A 26,262-nucleotide genomic window follows, 5' to 3' on the forward strand; every position below is an offset into this window, starting at 1 on the left:
CGCCTACAATCCTCTAACAGGCAAAGCTATATATTTCATCAGTTGTCATACTTTTTAATTTTTTCTCTCCATCTCTCCACCTCTATAGTGTGCAGTTGCTCGCATGGGACTCCAGTCTGTGTGTGTCTGTGTCTGTTTGCGTGTGTGGCAGAAGCTCTAATTGCCAGCAGCTACAAGGTGATTAATGAAGCCCCATTGAATCTTTAATCATCACAGAAGAGATAATTTAATTCTAATGAGTCTATGAGCATAAACATCTGAACCACAGGTAATACAAGGAGTGTGACTGCATAGTAGAGGGTCAAAATTTAACACGTCTTTGATATTCCATAGTGATTTGAATTACTGCCTTACAATTTCACCGCAACACAGTATTTTAGGGAACGTGATTCCTTAGTATATACGCGTTCATTCGGTGACAAAGGCAACAGAAATGGAACTTGTTCCTTATCCAGGTGTGAACAAAATGTCCGTATCTGATCCAGTTGAGAAATGATTCAGTACTACGAAGGTTACAACCTCAGTGCTTCGACTGCGTGCTGAAAACAGACTCATTGTGTGTTCATGTGTACTCGATTTCTCCTCTTGGCTGTATGATGGGCCTCTGTTCCCCCTGGCTCTCATAGGCAGGCAGCATCCCCCAGTTTTGACAATAAATCATCATTAGCTGATTCTCAACGTTTTATTAAACTCACACATTTATAAGCAATTAGAGGCATCCTCCAGGAGTGACTGCTTCACAGCAGAGAGCTGGGGGCCATATCTCACTGCTGCCAGAACCACACATACGCAGGCAGGCCACACAACAACAAAAAACACAAACAACATTTACAGTACACACACACACTACATTCTCTGTATATCGTCCATTACTCCAAGGCTTCAAATCCACAGAGAAAACACAAGGCAGAAATAACTTAGAGAAAAAAAGCGGTAGCTGGGTAAAACTGAGATATGATGGAGAAAGGAGGTAATGACGAGTTAGCCATTTCTCTGGTGTTATGGAACACCTTGGACATGTCATCTCGTCATTCCCAGTGATTACTGCCCATGGAAGGCCTAGCAGGCCAGCAGAACACCCTCTGAAGCCAGTGATCTGTGCTGGCTAGGTCCTGCTTCACCTCCCCCTTTCCCCATCTCTCTCACGTCACCATTAACCCCAGGACAAAAAGAACCATTCACACACCAGCTTCATCATCCCCACAGCCATGGCAGGGCTCACCAGTGTAATCAAAGGCTTTTGAAAGGTATTTGAATTTTTTTATTTAACCTTTATTTAAGGTATCTGCTGGACGAAAGAGGACAGGTTAGAAAATGGAGGAGGAAATATATTGTCTTGGAACAAAGAGCTTGCTAAGGGACAATCTTTAGTTGAAAAAATAACAAAGTGTACTCCATGCCACTTTTTCGGGATGGGGATGAAGAAATGTAACCACTCTTTAATTTATAGACAGAGCTATGGATGCAAGGGTTGACCATCCATGATTATAGTTTTAACTGTGTTGAGGCTATCCAGTGTTTGTTTACATTTACATTGTTTTCAAACACTGGAGTAAAACAAGCTTATATTTTGAGTTCTGATAGCGTACAACAGTTAAACTAAGCTTATGCGGTATTTATAAGATATACTCTTCAAGAATGAAATGGGTACATATCATAAATTTAGTCCAAAAAAGAATGTAGCAACTGCAGATTGCCCCTTTAAACAACAGACAGATGCTTTGCATAAAGATATTAGAAGTATCTGGCAACTCTCATCCTCTTAATGGCTGAGGTGAAATGGGGAAATTATTATTCATGCATTCTGTCACCGTGGTGATTCTGACAGCCTGGGTGAATGAATGAATACATGGGCTTTGAGGCAAGTGGCAGCTAAAGTGAAAATAAAAACGCAAAGAAGCGCCAATTTGTGTTTCGTCATTCATTTAGAGATGTAGTGAGGCAGTCTTTTCATTGTGCTGACAGTCAGTCTCTGTGAGAGCACATCCTATTTAAAGGATTACCAAGCCTTACTGGGATGCTTCCCTGCTGTGCTCTGACAGAAGCTAACATCAACATGTGAATTTCCTGTTTAGAATCCCCCTAGATTAATAATATCAGCATGAGCACTGCTCAGCAGCAGCATAAACCACTTGCATTTCCTTTTTGGTGCATTTGGAGATGAATAAAAGAAAAACTATATTTTGAAAATGTGAATTGTGGAAAAGTGAATTTGAGAGATAGGTAGGATAATGAGTATTTTATTGGACTGGAAGATACTTGAAAAGGTCAGAGAGCGTCCCATTCCCTGAACCAATATATTTAATTAACTCATTTGCATAATTAACATTTCGAGCTAATCCACACAATTAAATTAGCATACATTAATGACATTCATTTGGTGAATATCAATCTAGCCTCGCTTGATAACATATTTCACGCATGCCTGTTATAAGCCCTCCTGGAATAATTACAAGACAATCCAACTGTTTTAATTGCATGTAATTTTACCTCTGAGTAACATTTCTAAAACGTCTAATGACTCATTTGTGCTGACATGTGGTGCAGTTTGAATAGAGAGACAGTACTTTGTGAATGTGGGTCCTGACTATATCGTCCTTCTCATTCAGTAGAGTAGTCTTTATTATCACTGGGGGCAATTCATTTTGCAGCACTTATTAAAAACACTGTGGACCCATGACAATAAATATACACAAAAACTATATATACAGCAATATGTACACAGGTAGTAGACCCTTAAACCATGCATGAACAGTCATCAATACCTAACAGTACAGTACTAGCTACAGCTTATTGAGAAACCTGATAGCAGCTAGCATGAAGGAGAGTTTTGTTTAAAACTTAGGCAGCCTGTATCTGCGCTCCGAGGGGGGATGCTGGGAGTCCCTCAGAATGGATTAAGCCTTAAGTATGACTCATGTCTGATACAGATCAGAATGGTTAGTTATGTTCGTACCAATGATCCTGCTACTTAGTTTCACGATGTTACCAAGCCGGCAGGGTAGCCTAGTGGTTAGAGCGGCCGTTGGCGTTGGACTAGTAACCGAAAGGTTGCAAACACCACACCACCTTGGAGACACAAAGCTATCCTCCAAAAGACTTCTCCCACTGGGAACAAACTAGTTAAATCAACGTTGTTTCAATGTAATTTGTCAACGTATTGTGACTTGGAATCTTCGTGGAAAATACATTAGAGCTATCCAAGCAGCAGAAACGTCTCCTTCAAATGTTGAAATTTGGTTGCGTTGACAACTAAACAATTCAAGATCACTTTTGCAATAAGGTAAATAGCCGATTAAATTGTTAACAAATTATATGTTGGATTCACGTCTCCATCTCAACCAAAAATAAAAGTACAAAAAAATAAAATAGGATTTAGCCAGTGGCTCAGAGATTAGAGCATTGGGACGGTAACAGAAAGGTCGCTGGTTTAAATACCCAAGCCGACAAGGTGAAAATTCTGTCGATATGAACTTGAGCAAGGCACATAAAGCTAATTTGTTGCAGGGGAGCCGTACTGCTATGGCTGGCCCTGTAAAACATAACACATTTCACTGCATCTATCTGGTGTATGTGACAATCATTTGTATTTATTTTTATCCAAGCAGTAGATACATCTCCTTTAAATGTTGATATTTGGTTGGGTTGTCAACCAAACCTAATTCAATATTACTTTTGTAAGACAGTAAATAGCCATATTCATTATCTCCAGCACCAAACCAGTCTATGACCTGTGGTAAAAAAAAAATATAAGGTCCTAAATAATGCTTTCCTGTGACATCACAGGGCAAGATGAAAGTATAGTGTTCAGCTGACCACATGGGACTCCAGCCTCTGCGTGTGTGGCAGAAAGCTCTAATTGCCAGCAGCTAAAATGTGATTAATGAAGCCCCATTGAATCTTTAATCGTCACAGAAGAGATCATTTAAGTCTAATGACCATAAACATCTGAACCACAGACAATATAAGGAGTGTGACTGCATAGTGGAGGGTCAAAAACAAACGTCTTTGATAGGCCATAGTGATTGGAATTACTGCCTTACAATTTCACCGCAACACAGTATTTTAGGGAACGTTCATTCTGTGACAAAGGCAGCAGAAATGGAACTTGTTCCTTATCCAGGTGTGAACAAAATGTCCTTATCTGATCCAATTGAGAAATGATTCAGTGCTATGAAGGTTGCACCTCATGTGTACTCGATTTCTCCTCTTGGCTGTACGATGGGCCTCTGTTCCCCCTGGCTCTCATAGGCAGGCAGCATCCCCCAGTTTTGACAATAAATCATCATCAGCTGATATAAAATATACGTATAATAATCAGTGTGTGATGACGTATCGCGTAAGTATTGTACTGAATAAAAATCTAAAGTTCAATGTGTTTCCATCGCATTTTCAATTCTACCAATAGTTTCGTCACAAAAACGGATGCATAGAGCGGCGCACAATTGGCTCAGCGTAGTCTAGGTTTGGCCTGGGTAGGCCGTCATTGTAAGTAAGAATTTGTTCTTAACTAACTTGCCTAGTTAAAGGTTAAATAAAAAAAGAAATAATTAAAAAGCAAAATGTGCCTACTCTGGTCTTAGCCAACAGCTTGCAGAATCTGTGCGGGTAGCTAGTCTACATAATGAGATTATTATGGATGACTGAGAATATTTTTATTTGTCAAATGGCAGTCAAGCATTGATCATCATGTCACCAGAATAAGACCCTCAATATATATTGGAAAGGAGCATCAAGAGCGCCGTGCACTTTCACCACCCTGTGAAGTTTGTAGCCTAATAAACTGCATGGTTTCCCAGGTCGTAGCTTGACTCCAGGCTTACTTCGATATAATGGCTGTTAAATCAATATTTGCGCATTAAGGCATTTAGACCTCCATTTCTCGCATAATTCATTTTACAGACACAAAAAGATTCCACCACATAGAACGAACATATTATATGTCCGCGTTGAAAAAAATTATACATAAAATACACGTTTAAATCACAGCTGTTGTGATACATTTTTTTTAACTTGCATAAAAAATGTGGATGGAAACGTGGTTAGTGTTTGAAAATCACTGTTTTTAAAATGTTTTAACTTTTGATGTCATCGGGTAGAACTTAACATTATGCTTTATACAAAACATAGACATGCACCCTTTTCACATATGTAGACACTGGTTTGGTGCTGAAGAGAATACATATGAGGTTGAAAAGTGGCGGAGTTTCCCTTTAAAAACCTCTTAAGGATCATACCCTTTTTTTCAATTTTCACCTAAAATAAAATACCCAAATCTAACTGCCTGTAGCTCAGGACCTGAAGCAAGGATATGCAAATTATTGATACCATTTGAAAGGAAACACTTTAAAGTTTGTGGAAATGTGAAATTAATGTAGGAGAATATAACGCATTAGATCTGGTAAAAGATCATACAAAAAAAAAAACCGTATTTTTATTTAATTTGGTTCCATCATCTTTGAAATGCAAGAGAAAGGCCATACTTTCAGATAGGAGTCTAGGTGTGATTTAATTTTGGCCACCAGATGACAGCAGTGTGTGTGCAAAGTTTCAGACTGATCCAGTGAAGAATTACATTACAGCACAGTATTTTGGATCAAGTCTGCCAGGAGTTTTCACAAATGTGCCGAATTGGTCAAGTACATAACTAGAGAACATACAAAAATGATATGGTACAACAACAAAAAAAAGTTTACACACTACCAGGAATGTCATACATGCTTATACACTAACTTTCACACATCTAGATGGCCCGGGCCGGGCGGGGTGAGTGGGTGTGGAGCCAGAGACAGCAGTGGGGTCAAACTGTAGACCCCAGTTCCTACATTTTAACATAAAAATTGATTTTATCAAACAAAACTATGCTACATTTTATTTCTGGGACCCTCAGGATGACAAATCAGAGCAAGATTACTGAATGTAATTCTATTATTTACCTTCAGAAGTGAATGTATCAAACCAGTTGACATGATTAAAGTTTGTTGTTGTGCACTCTCCTCAAAAAATAGCATGGCATTTTTTTCACTGTAACAGTTACTGTTAATTGAACACTGCAGTTAGATTACCACGAATTTAAGCTTTTTGCCCATATAAGACATGTCTATGTCCCGGAAAGTTGGCTGTCGTATACAACGTCATTCTAGTCACATTAGTGCACGTTAGCAACAACCGTCCCGGTTTAGGGACACCCATCCCCAAGATGTTGATTAAGGCTATTTTACAAACGAATGTAAGAGTATTTATTCAATCTTGAAATGAGTAACACATCCATGGCCACATTTTGATGTTACTGTAACAATACGTCTTCTTATGTAATCATAGAAAGTGTGCATGTTCAGGGTCCCAGGTCTGTGGAAATCTTCACAATTGCTATAATAATCTGCACAGAATCTCAAACGGCATTGATCACTTGCGCCATGTACTTTAATGTAATATCAACTGCAATCCAGGTCATTTGGTTGTGTACAGTGATAACACATTAAGTTGTTATATAAATAAACAATATATATGACATCGTTTTCCCATTTGAATTTTGATGTGTTTTTAAATGGTTGAAAGCACAGTGATAACACATTTAGGTGACAACTAAACCAAAAATCAGACATTGATTTTCCATTGGAATTTGGTTGTGCTTTTAGATGGTTGAAAGCATAGCGATAACACATTAGGAATTCGACAGACTTTTGGCTCTCTTTTTGAGTGGGTGAAATAGTTTGGAATCTCATTGATCAACGTATCTACCAAATATTACCAAATTCTCCACATTGAAATGACGTTGTGTGCCCAGTGGGCTCATTCATTGTTTAAACAAACCTCCGAATATAGGAGAAAATTATGGAAATAATGACTGTGATTAGTCTTAAAAAGCTGAATTACATTAAATCATGATTAGCACCTTGTGAATACAGGCAGAGTATATAAACAGCCTTTTTTCTTCATTTCAAACAGGGGAGATGTAGGCCTATCAGCTGCATCTAAAGTAATACTCTATGATGACAAAGTTCTGTGAGACAACAGCGTAGTTTGGACCAAGAAAGGAGACGGCATAGTGAAAATCAACAGAAGCACTGCTGGGGAACCCAACGTCTGTGACGATTAGGGAAACGGGATGAAAGCAAATACAGGGACGGGAGAATATGGAACTGGTAATCCACTGACTGTGTCAACTGGAACACAGTATATTTACATGTGAATATATTTACCCCTTGCTGTGTGTGTGTAACTCATTTAGGATATTAACAGCAGGCAAAGTGGAGAAGGGGGAATAAAACGTTGAAATAATTGTAGATGGTGTTGGCTTTGTTTTATTGACACAGCCTCATAAATATTCATGTTCGCAAGTCTTCATTTCAGCTGTAAACTGAGCTAACCAAGGGCATGACAATTATTCTCAATACAGTTCAGTCTTTTGAACAGTGGCACTCACATTGATAAAATAAACATATCCAAGTAACTCATTGTGAACTGTGTGTGTATGCATTAACTGCATTAATTCGTTTTTGAACCATTCCTGGAGTACATCGTGAACATGAGGTGATGTGTAAGTAGCTACTCACAGTGTTATTCAGCAAACACCACAATGGCCCACAAAACAATACAGTTCCACTTTTTATTTTGTCCTGTGACACAAAATCAATATACATGTATATGTATACAGCACCAGTCAAAAGTTTGGACACACCTACTCATTCAAGGATTTTTCTTTATTTTTCCTATGTTCTATATTGTAGAATAATAGAAGACATCAAAACTATGAAACAACACATATGGAATCAAGTAGTAACCAAAAGTGTTAAATAAATCAAAATATATTTTATATTTGAGTTTCTTCAAATTGCCACCCTTTGCCTTGATGACAGCTTTGGCACTCTCTCAACCAGCTTCATGAGGTAGTCACCTGGAGTGCAATTCAATTAAGAAGGTGTGCCTTGCTAAAAGTTAAATTCCACAAATTATTTCCTTCTTAATCAGTTGTGTTGTGACAAGGTAGGGGTAGTATACAAAAGATTGCCCTATTTGGTAAAAGACCAAGTCCATATTATGGCAAGAACAGCTCAAATAAGCCAAGATAAATGACAGAGCATCATTACTTTAAGACATGGTCAATCTGGAAAACTTCAAGAACTTTGAACATTTCTTCAAGTGCAGTTGCAAAAACCATCAAGGGCTATGACGTAACTGGCTCCCATGAGGACCGCCACAGGAAAGGAAGACCAAGAGTTACCTCTGCTGCAGAAGATAGGTTTATTAGAGTTACCAGCCTCCGAAATTTCAGCTCAAAAAGGATTCACAAAGTTCAAGTAACAGACATCTCAACATCAACTGTTCAGAGGAGACTGCATGAATCAGGCCTTCATGGTCAAATTGCTGCAAAGAAACCACTACTAAAGGACACCAATAAGATGAAGAGACTTGCTTGGGCCAAGAAACACAAGGTGACACTGTGATTTACTTAGAATTCAAGGCACACTTAACCAGCATGGCTACCACAGCATTCTGCAGCGATATGCCATCCCATCTGGTTTGCGCTTAGTGGGACTATCATTTGTTACTACATGATTCCATGTGTTATTTCATAGTTCTGATGTCTCACTATTATTCTACAATGTAGAAAATAGTAAAAATAAAGAATGCTTGAATGAGTAGGTGTACAAACTTTTAATTGGTACTGTATACACACACACACACCTCATTTACATTCTTCAGAAAACAGAACCTAAAAAAATACACATGGCTGACATACAGGAGTGTGAACAAAAGGTATCACTTCACTGTAAGGTTTCCTTAATAAATACCTCACATCGAACGGTTAACACACTGAACACATCTGAAACAAACAAAAAGGCAGATATATAAAAGTTCACGTTTGTTAAAAACTGAACCTATATATTTTCCATGGCCTATGACAGAGGACATGATCACAGCCCTATTATATTAGTGTTGCGGTACATTTGGATCAAAGTCTGTTTCTTAACTTCAACACATGTAATCATTCAATAATTTATCTTAAGTTAAAGAAAAGCATGTATTACTCATTTTTATTGCAATGATTAATCCTTAAGACAAATATTTAACCTTGAACATCACCAAAGCAACCTAAATATCTTGAGCATTACAACAAGGAATCTACATTGACAATCCGATGGGGTTTTTGTTAGTAGGGCAAACGTATACCAGTACTCAACTTCCCATCGTGGCCTATATTTGTCCTTGCAGAGCTGAAAACACACTGAGGACCCTCTGTTCTCCCCTGTTCTGAGAAGCTAGGGTCAGTCCTTATATAACAGCCATGCAAAGTGCGCCCACCGGTTGACATCTACACTGGAGTGAATATATAAAATGGGTTATAACCGCTTTCTCAGCAAAACAAAAGAAACGGGTGAGCAATAAGTGGATTAGGGACATGTGTAGTGACAGTCACTATTGAAATGGAAGGGAAAACATTTGACATGTGAAATGTACAGTCACATCTAAAGCCACAACATGCACAAATTCTTGAAAGTATTTTTGAGGCCTCAAAGCATGGTGCAATATTACAGTGTGAATTAAAAATAAATGATATACTAACACCAGGAAGCTCTGTTTGTACAATGCAACCAACATCTGACAGTTACAGTAAGTAGTGTAGAGTACTTAGTGTGTAGAGTAAGGAGTAAAAATTATAGGAGTGATGAAAACCGCACAAATTCAGTTACAAAAAAAAAAACTGTCTTCTAAAAAAAACTACATTGTACATACACGTATCTATGTTTTTATTAGTCAGTACTTAAGAGTGAGCGAGCAACTAAAGCCAGGCCAAAGCCTAACCTATGGCTTCTTGTCTGGTCAAATTGCTGTCCAAAACAGATGAGCTGGAGAAATGTGGCGCAATAAAGTGAAGGGGGGATAACTAGTATGGCGATATAGATTTGGAAACACTGCTGCACCAGTGACCACATAGTGGTAGGAACTGAGGCTAAAAAGGCATCTCCATCTCACAGATATGTTACACACACACACACACACACACACTTAGAAAAATATAATAATTTCATAAAAAAAGAAAGTATTTTTAACCAACTGCTTTCAAAAACAAAAAGGGAAGACTATGCTCTCATCAGTCAACTATGGGATAGTTTATTTTAAAGATGTGTTTATATGCAGCGAAGTGTTCATATGATTTACACATACTGCACGCTAAGGAGGAAACTTCCACACATACTTCAGTCTGACTCTTTCATAGACAAACACTGTTTGTGGGTAAAAAATACTTTCCGTATTACAATCTTTGCACAACAAAATGCATCAGGCTTGTTAGCGCTCCTGTTGTGTTGTCAGACACACTGCTAATGAAAAATAACTATTCTTAAACCCAGCAGAGGGCAGTCAGGAGCTTAAAAACAAATTAAAAAAGGAAGTGGGAGTTAAATGACTGAGTTACTGACAGACGCTGTCAAGTTCAGTGACATGTCTATCACAACGATAGTGTTTCATCCCTTAGACCCAATTAATTAGGAGGCATAAAAGTTGTCAGATCTTATAAACAGTTTGAAAGGACAAGGGGGTAGGTATAAATAGCTCTGTCACTGCTCAGATGTAGCTAAATTAAACACACAAAACATGTTTAGACATACAGAATGGAGTATAGGAAAACAATTAACACGTGTATAAAAAAAAAAAATGGTTAAACAGATAAAAGAATGTGGTTACACAACAGACTAACATCTGATCATTAAAAAAAGGATGATAAAATCAACTTCAGGTCCATTTCCACACAATGTGCACAATGAGGACCACCATAAAACACACAATTCTTTTAGCTGTGTCATCAGAAAGCTTCCATCTTCCTCCAACATACTGTCCACTTGGAGTGCAGTAACAGATAGCCTAAGCTTTCTTTGAGACTTGAGAGGTTTCACTAAAACTTGAGTCATGCTCTAAAAGTATGCCATCTCCATTTTAGATTTGAGGAGTTGAACTATACACATTTTACTGCAATTTGCAATACACATACAAATAAAAATGCTGCTATAAAATAAAGATAATGCACTTGCTGGTTTACCAGCTCCCCCAGAAGGAAGAGGGGACTTAAAACAAAACGGCAAGACAACAAATGTACTATACAAACTATATATATCCAAAATATTTATTTGCCAAATATTATATTAGCTAGCTAGCTAGCTAGCATGTTTTAGTGCTTCCAGCTCAACACTTATTCACCATGCTGCATTTTATGTAGACTTCTCATGCCACTGTTTCTAATTTCTTTCAAGTCTATATCCATTTTGAAATGAAAACCAACATGATAGTGCCACAAGCACATGGCATGAGCTCAACCACATTCACAATTCAATTGCACATCTTCCATTTCTATTTTTCACAAATAATATACTATATTTGTTCTGCAAAACAAATAGAGACAATGTTACAGAACGGAACCGTTTTCCTAAGCATAATTAGTGTTGTTACTTTGTAAACTAGACCAAGTTTAACCAACTCTTGCTGTCATTCAAACCACTGTCCTAGAGTCCAGCAGTTTCCTCTTAACAGACCAATAAGAAAGAGTTCCAAACATCTCTTCCTATAAAATATCATTTTCAGTCCCCACCTCAGACCATTCCCTGACAGTCATAGATAAATTCTTGACAAATTGCTCTTTGCTAAAAAGCTATTTTTGTTTGTTTGACTATTTTAACTGAAAACATATCACAGTAAGGTACTTTATTCTTACCCAGAAATTATTTGATATTGAGATAACTTCTGCACCTTTAATAATTCACAGATTAAACAAACAAGTGAAGGAAAAGATGGCCTACTTGTCCAACCAAGGGTGAAGTGAAGGAAGCGTTACGCATGGAGCAGCTGTGAGCAGCGCTAGGTTTACAGGTACCCCAACCCAACAGGCAGCCCACACTGCCCATGAGAAGGGAAGCAGGTTCTACCATAACACCTCAGAATGGGGGTGATAGAGAGGCAGTGGAGGAGTGAGGAGAACCATGGCTATCATGGTGGGCTTGGCCTGGGGGTGGAGTGGTGTGTAGTGGGTTAGTTGGCACCTCTCAGGGCGTCTGGGATCCAGACCTCTTGAAGCTGCCCAGCAGGCTCTGAACTCCCTTCTTGACACTTGAGCCCACACGGCGTGCCACGGAGTCAGCCGGCGGGCCTGGCAGGCAGGAGCTGGTACTGGGCGGCCTGGCGTCCAGACACTTCTGGTAGCGCAGCTGTCAACAGGCACACAACATTAGCACCAAATCTCATTCGAAATATAAACTTGGGATTCAAAATATATGGTGCAACAAGGCTGTGTATGTTTACTATTTTCTCTTCGTAAAACAGTCCAATCCCTGCAAACTCCTCATATGGAGAAGAACGACTCACCCAGTGTTTCTGAAAAAGTTGGCATATCAAATAAGAACCCATCCGAATGCAGTAATTTGTAGGGTAATGCTTTTTCAGGACTACACACTGCCGATCCACTGACATCACATGGAAGTGACTACAATAATTATGCAAGGAGGAATGATAGCCTACCAAGTCAACATTGGCTACTTGCACAATGCACGTTTCTGTCCACCTGGCTTGTAAATATTCTCTGTTTCAGTGTCAATCTATTTTTCCACTTGTCTGTGCCTCCATCCTTGGTACAGTAGCTAGTTTGCAAATCAAGCTAGCTAGTTGACTTTGTTTGGGACATTTTTAAGCTAACTACACAACCAAGCATTAGATTAGAGGGAAGCAAAATGACTTCATCTAAATACTCCTCCATGCTGCACTTCTATGACATTTCCGTACGTTTTCTTATAGGGATATCTAGCAAAACATAAAATAGCGGAACACTTCTCTCCTGTCTGCACACAGCTGTCACAAACTCAATGGCGCTTGAATCTTTGCGGGCAGAGCTCAGCTGATACAATGTTGAAAGTTTACTAGCGAGAGTGTGAGCTCAAAACAGACAGGCAGAGTAGAGAGATGATGCAATCGAAAGACAACCTGAACCAAGCTCCATGAACAGCCTGTGTGATTTATAGAGGATATTGATTTTCAACAAGATATTTTCTGCCGGACAATTCATTTGTATCGGACAAAAGCCAGCAATTACTGGCTGATGGAAACATTGCACTCACCATGCAGGCGGCCTGCACGGCCTCACTGAGGCTGGCTGCGTTGGGCTCACACCAGAACATGTGGCAGATGAAGTCCCCGGGGCCTTCGGCCATGATGAAGGCAAAGGTGTGGACGTCCTTCCCCACGCCCATGAAGGACAGGAACCGCACCCGGCACTCTGACAGAACCTCCTCTGTCTGAAACACAACAGGACACCTTCGGTTCTATTCCCACAGAAACTTAAACAACCTCAGACCTTCAAATTCGAAAGACATTAAAAAATATATATAGAGAGATTGTGCGTGTACATTTGAGTGCGACCATCTATGTGTGTGCTCACCTCAGCAGTGATTATGGTAAGTGTGGCTGAAGCCACGTTCACAGTAACTGACGTCCACTCTTCCTTGTCTTTGGAATTCATTGCTGTGTCGAGGGCAACGTTAACTAGGTCCATACCTGGATAGGAATAACAACCAGTGCATTCGGAAAGTATCCAGACCCATTCCCTTTTTCAACATTGTTACATTAGAGCCTTTTTCTAAAATGGATTGAATCCTCATCACTCTACACACAATACCCAATAATGACAAAGCGAAAACAGGTTTTTAGATTTTTGTGCAAATATATAAATATAAATAAAACAGAAATACCTTATTTGCATAAGTATTCAGACCCTTCGATATGAGACTAATTTGATTTCAGGTGCATCATGTTTTCATTGATCATCCTTGAGATGTTTCTACAACTTGGGAGTCCACCTGCGGTAAATTCAATTGATTGGACATGATTTGGAAAGGCACACATCTGTCTATATAAAGTCCCACAGTTGGCAGTGCATGTCAGAGCAAAAATCAAGCCATGAGGTCGAAGGAATTGTCCGTAAAGCTCCGAGACAGGATTGTATCGAGGCACAGATCTGAGGAAAGGGTACCAAAAATGTTTTGCCGCATTGAAGGTCCCCAAGAACACAGTGGCCTCCATCATTCTTAAATGGAAGAAGTTTGGAACCACCAAGAATCTTCCTAGAGCTGGCCCCACGGCCAAACTGAGCAATCGGGGGGAGGGCGGCCTTGTTCAGGGAGGTGACCAAGAACCCGATGGTCAAAGCTCCAGAGTTCCTCTGTGGAGATGGGAGAACCTTCCAGAAGGACAACCATCTCTGCTACATTCCACCAATCAGGCCTTTATGGTACAGTGTTCAGACGGGGAAAGGGAAAAGGGGATACCTAGTCAGTTGTACAACTGAATGCCTTCAACTGAAATGTGTCTTCCGCATTTAACCCAACCCCTCTGAATCAGAGAGGTGTGGGGGGCTGCCTTAATTGGAATCCACGTCTTTGGCGCCCAGGGAACTGTGGGTTAACTGCCTTGCTCAGAGGCAGAATGACAGATTTTTACCTTGTCAGGTCGATGATTCGATCCAGCAACCTTTCGGTTACTGGCCCAACGCTAACCACTGCCGCCCCAGGAAGCCACTCTTAAGTAAAAGGCACATGACAGCCAGCTTAGATTTTGCCAAAAGACACCTAAAGGACTCTCAGACCAGGAGAAACAAGATTCTCTGGTCTGATGAAACCAAGATTTAACTCTTTGGCCTGAATGCCAAACGCCACATCTGGAGGAAACCTGGCACCATCCTTACAATGAAGGATGGCTGAGGCAGCATTATGCTGTAGGGATGTTTTTCAGCGGCAGGGACTGGGAGACTCGTCAGGATCGAGGGAAAGATGAACGGAGCAAAGTACAGAAAGATCCTTGATATAAACCTGCTCCAAGGGATTAAGAACCTCAGACTGGGAAGCAGGTTCACCTTCCAACAGGACAACGACCCAAAGAACACAGCCAAGACAACACATGAGTGGCTTCGGGACAAGTATCTGAATGTCCTTGAGTGGCCCAACCAGAGCCTATACTTGAACTGATAGCTGTGCAGCGACGCTCCCCATCCAACCTGACAGAGCTTGAGAGGATCTGCTGAGAAGAATGGAAGAAACTCCCCAAATACAGGTGTGCCAAGCTTGTAGCATCATACCAAAGAAGACTCGAGGCTGTAATCGCTGCCAAATGTGCTTCAACAAAGTACTGAGTAAAGGGTCTGAATATTTATGTAAATGTTTTTTTTTTTTTATATATACATTTGCTAACATTTCTAAAAACATGTGTTTGCCTTCTCATTATGGGGTACTGTGTGTATATTAATGAGGGGGAAAAAACGAATACATTTTTGAATAAGACTAACGTAACAAAACATGGAAAAAGTCAAGGGGTCTGAATACTTTCCAAATGCACTGTACATCTGTCTGAGTACACTCAATACCTGAGAATATTAGAAAAATGGAAGAAAAGAATTACAAGAAATGTGTTTGTTCATAATTCACTGAAAACCAAGAGTTAAAAGCTCAATATCCATAACAAGAGGATAGCTCATTTAAGTTGAGACTTCACACAGTAAGAAATCAGTATCACAATCTGTAGGAGGAATTAGTAGAATACGTGCAATAATTTGAGACATTCAACTAAGTAAATGTGTATTGAATGCATTTCATTGAGTGAAACCGAACTTAGTAGAAAGTTAGCATTCATTTAAACACAGTACCAACATACAGGAGGACAAGTGGAATGTTAAATACAGGCAGTGGCCGAGAAGTTTCCCTGAAACATAGATCAAAACACCACAAGATACACAACAGCTAGGAAAGAGAAGAAAAAGCATTCCTTACCAAAGCGTTCCTTACCTACGGGTTTGGCCACTGGCACGTTACCCAGGTAACATACCTGGAAGCGCTGGACTAGCTCATTCTTTGGTGCAGGGAATTCTGAAGGGAGAATAGAGCAGAGTGAGAGAGACAGAATACCTCATGCTAAAAACCATACAAAGGACCTGAAGGAGCCCATAGATGCATTTGGTTTCAGATTATACATAAAGTATATAGTCATTAGGATTGCAACAGTACGTTATCGAACCGTTCGGTATGCCCCCTAAAATTCAATACGCACACGTGAACCACGGAATTATGGTATGCCTGTCATTTTCCTATAATTTCCAAAACGTGCTTATTGCGCTGCAGACTACACGCACGTGGTACATTCAAATCCACAGAACCAAACGCGCAGCTTGTGGCCTGTAGGGGGCTCCCGAGGGCTGACAAACTTTACTCCACAGCAATGTCTCAAAATGTGGCAACCGCAGTGACCGCAACCCCCTCCCCTTAATTAAACAACCAATGGACAATTTGCAATGACATCTCAGTAGAAAACCTCCCTAAAGGGGCCCCATGAAGAGAGGGGAAACTAAAAATAAATATTCTCTCAGCTCCAACGTGACAATGGCGAGCGCCAGGGAGACAGAGAGATGCAAATTTGAATAAGCACCGCTGTCTTTCAAATCCGCTGTGTGGGAACATTTTGGATGCAGCGTTCAATACGATGACGAGGGTAAGAAGACCGTAAACAAAGTACAGTCTGCAAGCATTGCTTTGCCACTCGGCGACTCGTGTGGAAACACTTCTAACATGATGTGTAATTTACGTGGCCATCACCCTGCAGTATCCCTTGCAGGTGGAGCAAGGAGTCCACCCGTTAGCGAAAACACCACATTCTCCCGCTGCTGCCTTCTAACAACAATTTGCGACAAATTCAGAAAAACAAAGAAATAACGAAAGCAGTGGGAGTATTCATAGCCAAAGATTTGCAGCCCTATTCGGTGGTTGCTGACTCAGTACTTTGTCACCTGATGGAAAAAAATTCACTGCGTTACAATGTCCCCTCCTGCACACATTTCAACAGCAAAGTAATTCCCAAACTCGATGAAACATCATATTGACACAGATACCCCATCTAGCTCTCTCCACTGATAGTTGGACCTCCAGAGCAACTCAAAGCTACCTCACTGTGACAGTTGACTATGTACTGGATTGGGAGATGAAGAGCTACGTGTTGTAAACTCATCCTCTGTATGAGAGTCATACAAGCACACACTTTTCTTAAATATAAAGACACTGAAACCGTGGCCCACAAACCGTGATACATACCGAACCGTGGGCTCACTGTACCGTTGCATCCCTAATAGTCATAGTAAAAGTGCCAGTGTTTTACCCTGGAAAGGAATGTCTGCCAGTTTAGAGGGGTCTATGTTGAGTCTGTTCAGAGAGGACTTGGATGACTTTCTCTGGGCCATTATCTACAGATAAGGAAAGACAGTTTAGCCTTAAATTCAACATTTGAAAAAATGAGGACAAACATCCACCCCTGAACCACAGTTTCAAAGTCATGTGAAAAAAGTTAAATGTGGAGACCAGAGTATGGGGCAGTGCACCAAAGCAGATGGGCTTACCTTAGAGCAGATGTCATGCATGCTCGTGGCAATGTTCTTAGCAGGTGTGTCACACCTGAACACATGGCACTTCAGAACATGAGTCAGTTTGTCTCTCGCCACGTAGGCAAAGTCCCTAAAGTTAGCACAAACACAAAGAGGTATCACCAGAGAAAGAGGCTGTTATAAAGGCTGATCATGACAAATGAAGCTGATGCAATGGACAATGCTGAAATCAGTCAATACTGATCAGGATCTTTGACGAATATTGTTCAGTCTCTACTCAAGAGAACTATCAACCTAACAGTGTAAGTTTTCAAAAATACAATGAACAAATGTAACCACAATTATGACAGAGAACACTTAACATAGTCTGACTATTATTGATGGCTAGTCTACACTTGAGTGTACAAACATTAAGAACACCTGCTCTTTCCATGATAGACTGACCAGGTGAATGCTATGATCGCTTACTGATTTCACTTGTTCAATCCACTTCAGTAAGTGTACATGAAGGGGAGGAGACAGGTTAAAAAATGATTTTTAAAGCCTTGAGATATGGATTGTGTATGTGTGCCATTCAGAGGGTGAATGGGCAAGACCAAAGATTTAAAGTGCCTTTGAACATGATATATTAGTATGTGCCAGGCGCACCGATTTGTGTCAAGAACTGCAATGCTGCTGGACAATATTAGGAAGGCGTTCTTAATGTTTTGTACAGTGTATAGGTGCTACTTTCACAGAGAAACTAATCGAAAGTCATGGGTGTGAGTGAGAAACATCAAGCATTATGGGATGGGGGTGTGGAATCAACTGACAAGCCAATGTTGTAACTATGACAACCACAACCTACGTGACGGAAGATGGTGGTTACAACAATACACTACCTCTCCCTGTGTGCCCAAGCGCAGCAGGTTAGAGAGAAAACACCAAATCATTTCAACAGAAAACAAAGCAGGATTCACAAAAAGGCAACTCGAGATTCAGTTAAAAGCCAGGAAAATAAAACTAAAATAAGAAACATTTCCTATAGCAAACTGGCAAAAACTGATATTTGTAGATTATATTAATAAAATAAAAATGAATAGTTAGAGTAGCAGGGGACTGGCCTGCCGTTGTCCCGGCCCACTCCCCACACTCGGATGCTGACGATAGGCTGGGTGTGCAGCAGAGTCTGGCCCAACGGATCTATCAGGTTCAAGATTTCATTCTCCAGAACAAGGAGCATGTCTTTTCCCTGTGTGGAAACATTACACAACATTTCTCTAAACATTGTTCTACCGACATTATGAGGTTATATTCCCACACACAAGCCATTCTCTGACCTCTCCCCAGATCCCAGCCGTGTCGTGCAGGTTGTGTTTGTGGTAGGAGAGCTGTCTGATGCAGTTGTTGACAGCCACACTGCTCTTCCCTGGAGCCATCTCCTCCTCTGATATCTCCACCCAGCCCAGTGACCGGACTGCAAAAACCTATTCAAATAAATGTTTATTTGTCACATGCTTCACAAACAGGTGAAGACTAACAGTGAAATGCTTACCAACAATGCAAAAATAAAAACACGTGGAATAAATACATAATGTGTAACGGTAACTTGGCTACATACACAGGGTACCAGTACAGAGTCGATGTGCAGGGGTACGAGGTAATTGAGGTAGATATGTACATATAGGTAGGGGTAAAGTGACTAGGCAACATGACATATAAACAGTAGTAGCAGCTTCTGTGAGGATTGTGTGTGTTTCGCGACACTATGCCTGTGTGTATGTGTTATGTGTGAGTGTATGTAGGAGTGTCAGTGTAGGTGAGTGTGTGGGTAGAGTCCAGTGTGTGTGCATGAGTCAAAAGAGTTAGTGCAAAAAGGGTCAATGCAGATAACCAAATCGTTTCCTGAACTAACTACGTAGCAGTCTTATTGCTTGGAGGTAGAAGCTTTTCAGGGTCCTGTTGGTTTTCAGTCTCCTGAAGGAAAAGAGGCATTATCGTGCCTTCTTCACAACTGTGGTGGTGTGTGGACCATGTGAATTCCTTAATGACGTGGACACCAAGGAACTTGAAGCCCTCGACCCGCTCCACTACAGCCCCATCGATGTGGATGGGGGCGAGCTCGGCCCGCCGTTTCCTGTAGTCCATGATCAGCTCCTGTGTCTTGCTGACGTTAAAAGGAGAGGTTGTTATCCTGGCACCACACTGCCAAGTCACTGACCTCCTTATAGGCCGTCTCATCGTCGTTGGTGATCAGGCCTACGACAGTCATGTCGTCAGCAAACTTAATGATGGTGTTGGAGTCGTTCGCGGGCAGAGTCGTGGGTGAAAAAGGAGTACAGGAGGGGACGATGCACGCACCCGAGGGCCCACACCATGTTGTGGGTCAGCGTGGCTAATGTGTTGTTGCCCATCTACACCACCGGGGGTGCGGCCTGTCAGGAAGTCCAGGATCCAGTTGCAGAGGGAGGTGTTCAGTCCCAGGGTACTGAGCTTAGTGATGACCTTGGACGGCACTATGGTGTTTAACGCCGAGCAATAGTCAATGAGCAGCATTCTCACATAGGTGTTCCCCTTGTCCAGGTGGGAGAGGGCAGTGTGGAGTGCAATAGCGATTATGTCATCTGTGACCCTGTTGGGGCGGTATGCGAACTGGAGTGGGTTCAGGGTGTCTGGGGTGAAGGCATTGATGTGAGCCATGACCAGCCTTTCAAAACATTTCATGGCTAGATTTGAGTGCTACGGGGCGATAGTCATTGAGACAAATTACCTTGGCTTTCTTAGGCACAAAAACTATGGTGCTCTGCTTGAAACATGTAGGTATTACAGACTGGTTCAGGGAGAGGTTGAAAATGTCAGTGAAGACACTTGCCAGCTGGTCAGTGCATGCTCCGAGTACGCATCCTGGTAATCCGTCTGGCCCTGCGGCCTTGTGAATGTTGACCTGTTTAAAGGTCTTACTCACGTCGGCTTTGGAGAACGAGATCACACAGTCGCCCGGAACAGCTGGTGCTCTCATGCATGGTTCAGTGTGGCTTGCCTCGAAGCAAGAATAGAAGGCATTTAGCTCTCCTGGTAGGGTCACATCACTGGGCAGCTCATGGCTGGGTTTCCCATTGTAATTCGTGATAGTTAGCAAGCCCTGCCACATCTGACAAGCGTCAAAGCCGGCGTAGCAGGATTCATTCTTTGCCCTGTATTGATGCTTTTCCTGTTTGATGGCTCATCGGAGGGCGTAGTGGGATTTCTTTTAAGTGTCCCGATTAGTGTCCAGCTCCTTGAAAGTGGCAGTTCTAGCCTTTAGCTCAGTGCAGATGTTGCCTGTAATCCATGGCTTCTGGTTGGGATGAGGTGAATTTGGAAAGAATTCAGACCCCTTTACTTTTTCAACATTTTGTTACGTTACAGCACTATTCTAAATCTACACACAATACCCCATAATGACAAAGAAAAAAACGTTTTTTTAGAAATGCTTGCACATTTATTAAAAATTAAAACTGAAATATGGCATTTACATAAGTATTCAGACCCTTTACTCAGTACATTGTTGAAGCACCCTTGGCAGCAATTACAGCCTCAAGTCTTCTTGGGTATGACACTACAAGCTTGGCACACCTGTATTTGGGGAGTTTATCCCATTCTTCTCTGCAGATCCTCTCAAGCTCTGTCAGGTTGGATGGGCAGCGTCGCTGCACAGCTATTTTCAGGTCTCTCCAGAGATGTTCGATCGGGTTCAAGTCCGGGCTCTGGCTGGGCGACTAATGGACATTCAGAGACTTGTCCCGAAGCCACTCCTGCGTGGTCTTGGCTGTGTGCTTAGGGTCGTTGTCCTGTTGGAAGGTGAACCTTTGCCTCAGTTGGAGGTCCTGAGTGCTCTGGAGCAGGTTTTCATCAAGGATCTCTCTGTACTTTGCTCCGTTCATCTTTCCTTCGATCCTGACTAGTCTCCTAGTCCCCACAGCATGATTCACCGTAGGGATGGTGCCAGGTTTCCTCCAGACATGACGCTTGACACTCAGGCCAAAGAGTTCAATCTTAGTTTCATCAGACCAGATTATCTTGTTTCTCATGGTCTGAGAGTCTTTGCCTTTTGGCAAATTCCAAGCGGGCTGTCATGTACCTTTTACTTAGGAGTGTCTTTTGTCTGGCCACTCTACCATAAAGGCCTGATTGCTGCAGAGATGGTTGTCCTTCTGGAAGGTTCTCCCATCTCCACATAGGAACTCTGACCATCGGGTTCTTGGGTCACCTCACTGAACAAGGCCCTTCTCCCCCGATTGCTCAGTTTGGCCGGGCTGACAGCTCTAGGAAGAGTCTTGGTGGTTCCAAATGTCTTCCATTTAAGAATGATGGAGGCCACTGTGTTCTTGGGGACTTTCAATGCTGACAGAATGTTTTGGTACCCTTCCCCAGATCTGTGCCTCGACACAATCCTGTCTCGGCACTCAACGGACAAGTCCTTCAACCTCATGGCTTGGTTTTTGCTCATGCACCGTCAACTGTGGGACCTTATATAGACAGGTGTGTGCCTTTCCAAATAATGTCCAATCAATTGAATTTACCACAGTTGACTCCAATAAAGTTGTATAAACATCTCAAGGATGATCAATGGGAACAGGATGCACCTGAGCTCAATTTCGAGTTTCATAGCAAAGGGTCTGAATACTTATGTACGTAAGGTATTTTTTGAGGTATTATAAGGTATTTGCAAATGTTTCTAGAAACCTGTATTTGCTTTGTTATTATGGGGTAGTGTGTAGATTGATTAGGATTTTTATTTTATACATTTTAGAATAAAGCTGTAACGTAACAAAATATGGAAAAGTTCAAGGGGTCTGAATACTTTCCGAATGCACTGTACAGTGACTTTGGGGACGATGTTGTCGATGCACTTATTAATAAAGCCACACAAAGACATGAGGACAGAGAAAGAGCGACTGACCTTAGGTTGAATGTTGACAGAGAGAAAAATATGTGTGGGATTGGAGTGGAATAATGGTTATGTCCATGTGTGAGAGTACATACCTTAGCCTCCGGGTCATTGATGAGTGAGTTCATCTTTTCCTTTTCTTCAGATTGTGAGCAGCTAGGAGGTGAAAGGAATCAGACTATCAGTTAGTTGTCATCTACACAAGTCAGGAGCGTCTAATGATAACAGACACCATACATGGTGGGGGTGGGGGTGTGGGAGACTCACTTGAGGTTGATAGAGGCATAACGCAATGTGGCTCCTTCAAAATCCTTTAGGGTCTGATCAGCCATGGCATCTTCCTCCTGAATTTAAAACAACAGTAAGTAGTCAATAATCATCAATCATATTTCTACATTTGATATAGTAAATAGTAAGCAGTTGATACTTAAACATTGAACATCTTAATGTTCAATGTTTAGGTAAAGGATTTCAAACTGCATTGATGTTGGGCTTGTTTCAAGTAGTTGGCCCTTACCTTCCAGAACTCCTCATCATTAAACCTGTTGGGGCGGGACTGGGTGAGACTATTCCACATCAACTGAAAATATATTTAAAAAAAGACAAGGACCAATTAGAAAACTAAATCAGTTTGCACTAGCAGTGGGTGCTTAATGGAAATACAATGACTGTGCGGCACAGGCAGGCATTGAGTACCGGCAGATGAGTCAATGCACGTACAATCCACTTGCTCAGACAATTTTTTCTTCAGTCCTGATGCAGTATGTGGAACAATGTAGTCTTCTATCAAATGGCAAGAACAATGTCCTCAACAAAAGGCAACAAGGCCCATTGCTCTATCCTCTAGCTCTCACCTGTGGCTCCACGTTGGGTGTGATGGCAGGGGAGGTACTGGAGGGTCTTTCTGGGGCTTCTCCCTCCTCTAGGGGAGAGGGGGGCTCCCACTGGGTGGTGCCTGTGGGAATGTGCCAGTAGTAGGTACCCGACTCGTCTCTGACCCGCATCCACCCCGCAGGCAGGTCTGTGTCCGTCTCAAACGCACTGCGGTCCCAGTAAGACTCTATACAACAAGGAGGAACGGTGAGATAAATATAAGAAGATAACCCAGAAAACAATTGGATTGTGTCCCACTTCCTGTTTATTACAAAAACAAAATGCGAATCTTAAACACAAACCTACATTCAAAGCGCATCCATCGTTAAGACATTTTGTTGCCCCTCTTACCTGGGTCACTGTCTGGCGTGCTGTTGGCTGTGCTGCCCTGAGACAGTGACATGCAACTGGAGTCCTCATCACTGGGTGCTGCGTTTCTGCCCTGAAACAGCAGGCATGTGTCCTTCACTTCTCCACTGTCATATCTCTGAGACTCACTGCTACTTTGCGCCTCAGACGAGTCTGTGTCCCCCTCTCCACCTGTTGGAAGTAGTAGAGACTCTTCCTCATCCCTGTCCTCTTTCTCTTCTTTCTCTTCCTCCTTCCCATGAGGGGTCTCTAAGGTGTCAATCAGCAGAGGCTCATTCAGGTCAGAGCAGAGGGACCTCAGGGTCTTAGAAGAGGGGTTCTGCTCACTGTCTTCCTCCTGCTGGTCCATCACTAAAGAGTTATGGTTGGGGTTTCCATCTGGGCTCTCGTTGTGATTCAAATCCTGGTCAGAATTTATATTCTGGTCCTGCTGCCTCTCTGCCACTTTGCGAAGTTGATTCTGACCCTCCTTGAGCCACTTGGCATTGGTCCCGGTGCAGTGCTGTCCCTGCTCGTTCTCCTGGTTCCGGACCCTCTCCTCCTCTCTCTGTTGACTGGACTCTTCCTCATCGATGCAATTGCTACCCATGGTGCCATTCAGCAGGTCCAAAGGTGTGGATGTGGCATAGTTGTGGCGCTTCTTGGTGGAGGTGGTGGTGCCTTTGGCCTTCTTGCTCAGGTCAGAATCAAGCAGAGCACTATGTGGGGAGCGGAGGTCAAGGGTCAGCGAGGACGGCAAGCATGTGTTCTCATTGGCCAGGTCGGAGGTCTTCTCCAAAGACATGGCAGAGAGCTTAGAGCCACTGTTGGGACGTGGAGGAAACAGAAAATCAGGCCAAAAGATTAACAAGGGTGTTTGTCTACGACAGCATACACAACTGTATGGAGAGAGTTCATTTATCAGTGTTTAAATGGTCTGCATTAAATAGATCTAATTTGAGTCTCATCTGATTTCTAAAATGTAGCATGAATATGATTGCAACCCGTTAACTACTAGCAAAGCTTGGCATGCAGTGATTTCAGCTCCTCCCATTTGGACTCCAAGGCTGTGCAAGCAACACAAACTATAGATTAGCTAAAGTTAGGTAAAAGCCCACACTAACGTTACATGTTAAGCTAGTTGACGTTAGCTCGTAAAGGCCCACTGCATGTCTAGCTCGTTGCAAGCCTGTAAGTAAGTTAGATGCTACTATGCACAAAACAAATGAGGGACAGAGGACATGTCATCTTGCGAGCTAGTTTGCCCTACATAACAAACAATGTTTGGAATGTTTGTTTGTTAGCTAACTAACCTAACTTAGCTGCCTAGTTTGCTAGCTAGCTAAAGCTGCCAAAATTGAAGGGAAAAAGGCTATCAATACTTAAATTAAACCACGTATGGCACACATATTAGCTAGCTATATAATTATATTTTGTATAATAGCCTAGAAGCCGTCAAATGCATCACATTACCTAGTTAGCTCGAGTTACTAGCGAGCTGTTTGTTAGCTAGCTACAGTAGCTAGTACGTTAGTTGTGACTCTCGTAGCACTATCATTCTCCAATTATAAATACACCCTTGTCTTGGGTGCCAGCGACATGGTAACTTACCCTAAATTGTATTTTCCACACCTTTATTTCAGTGGTAAATAGATACATGTAATGGTTTGCAACATTGAAGACGTCGTGGAACGAAACCAATTTTGTGAACCGTAGCAGCAAACCACGTCACTCATGAACGTCATTCCGTAGATTCGAAATTATCCGTAGCGCAGCTGCAGGCCACTGACAATGCAGACCTAGGATCAGCGTTACCCTCCTACATTTAAACCTTTGCTGATATGGAAACCATTTTAAAGCTGATCTTATAACATAGTCAGACAAGCCAAAGATCAGAGGTGGGTAGAGAACTGAAAATCTGTTATTTAGATTGTAATTTACTCAAGTAAAAGTAGCCCTCTTAAGAAACTACTCGTAAGCGTAAAGAAGTATCTGGTCAGAAAACTACTTAAAGGACAAGTCAGCCCCTTTTAACATTTGGTTGGTTATTAGGAAGCATTTAGTGATGTCCAACACTGTTTTAGTGTAATTTTATGATTTCATGTCTATTAACTGTTTAGTGATGAACAAAACCGGAAATTGCTTCTCTGTGACGTTTTTGAATTACGATCCATGAGGTGACTTTAAATTATGGACAGTCATTTTCAGTGATTTATAATAACCTGTCTGTAGTTGTGATTATAATGGAACTACCTGCAATTTGTTGCTCAGGCTGTCTTTGTCTAATAATATCTGTAAACTGGGTGACTGAAGTCTTTGACAATTTTTTGGGCCTTCCTCTGACCCTGCCTGGTATAGAGGTCCTGGATGGCAGGAAGTTTGGCCCCAGTGATGTACTGGAACGTAGACACTACCCTCTGTAGTGCCTTACGGTGCAATGCCGAGCAGTTGCCATACCAGGTGGTGATGCAACCGGTCAGGATGCTCTCGATGGTGCAGCTGTAGAACTTTTTGAGGATCTGGGGACCCATGCCAAATCTTTTCAGTCTCCTGAGGGGGAAAAAGGTGTTGTCGTGCCCTCTTCACAACTGTCTTGGGGTGTTTGGACAATGATAGCTTGTTGGTGAAGTGGACACCAAGGAACTTGAAACTCTCGACCCGCTCCACTTCAGTCCCGTTGATGTTAATGGGGGCCTTTTCAACCCTCCTTTTCCTGTAGTCCACGATCAGC

General features: G+C 41.8%; 1 protein-coding gene across 4 annotated transcripts; it reads right to left on the reverse strand.

Annotated features, from left to right (window-relative positions):
• Positions 1 to 8,643: 8,643 nt before the first annotated feature.
• On the reverse strand, positions 8,644 to 25,299 carry LOC106603266 (amyloid beta precursor protein binding family B member 1). Of its 4 annotated transcripts, none has more exons than XM_014196683.2 (15): positions 25,143 to 25,299; positions 23,535 to 24,355; positions 23,165 to 23,370; positions 22,828 to 22,890; positions 22,578 to 22,654; positions 22,406 to 22,466; positions 18,721 to 18,867; positions 18,505 to 18,632; positions 18,283 to 18,288; positions 17,417 to 17,531; positions 17,179 to 17,263; positions 15,819 to 15,899; positions 13,424 to 13,539; positions 13,104 to 13,280; positions 8,644 to 12,200 (listed from the first exon to the last, which is right to left on the reverse strand). In XM_014196683.2, the coding sequence occupies exons 2-15, from the start codon at positions 24,334 to 24,336 to the stop codon at positions 12,039 to 12,041; spliced, it is 2,226 nt and encodes a 741-aa protein (XP_014052158.2). In that variant the 5' UTR covers positions 24,337 to 24,355; positions 25,143 to 25,299; the 3' UTR covers positions 8,644 to 12,038. The 4 variants fall into 4 exon arrangements, with proteins under 4 accessions (XP_014052158.2, XP_014052155.2, XP_014052159.2 ...); XM_014196680.2 differs by having other exon boundaries at positions 15,804 to 15,899; XM_014196684.2 differs by lacking the exon at positions 18,283 to 18,288.
• Positions 25,300 to 26,262: the final 963 nt, after the last annotated feature.

The sequence above is a fragment of the Salmo salar genome, chromosome ssa04 (genome assembly GCF_905237065.1).
Source record: "Salmo salar chromosome ssa04, Ssal_v3.1, whole genome shotgun sequence".
NCBI lineage: Eukaryota > Metazoa > Chordata > Actinopteri > Salmoniformes > Salmonidae > Salmo > Salmo salar.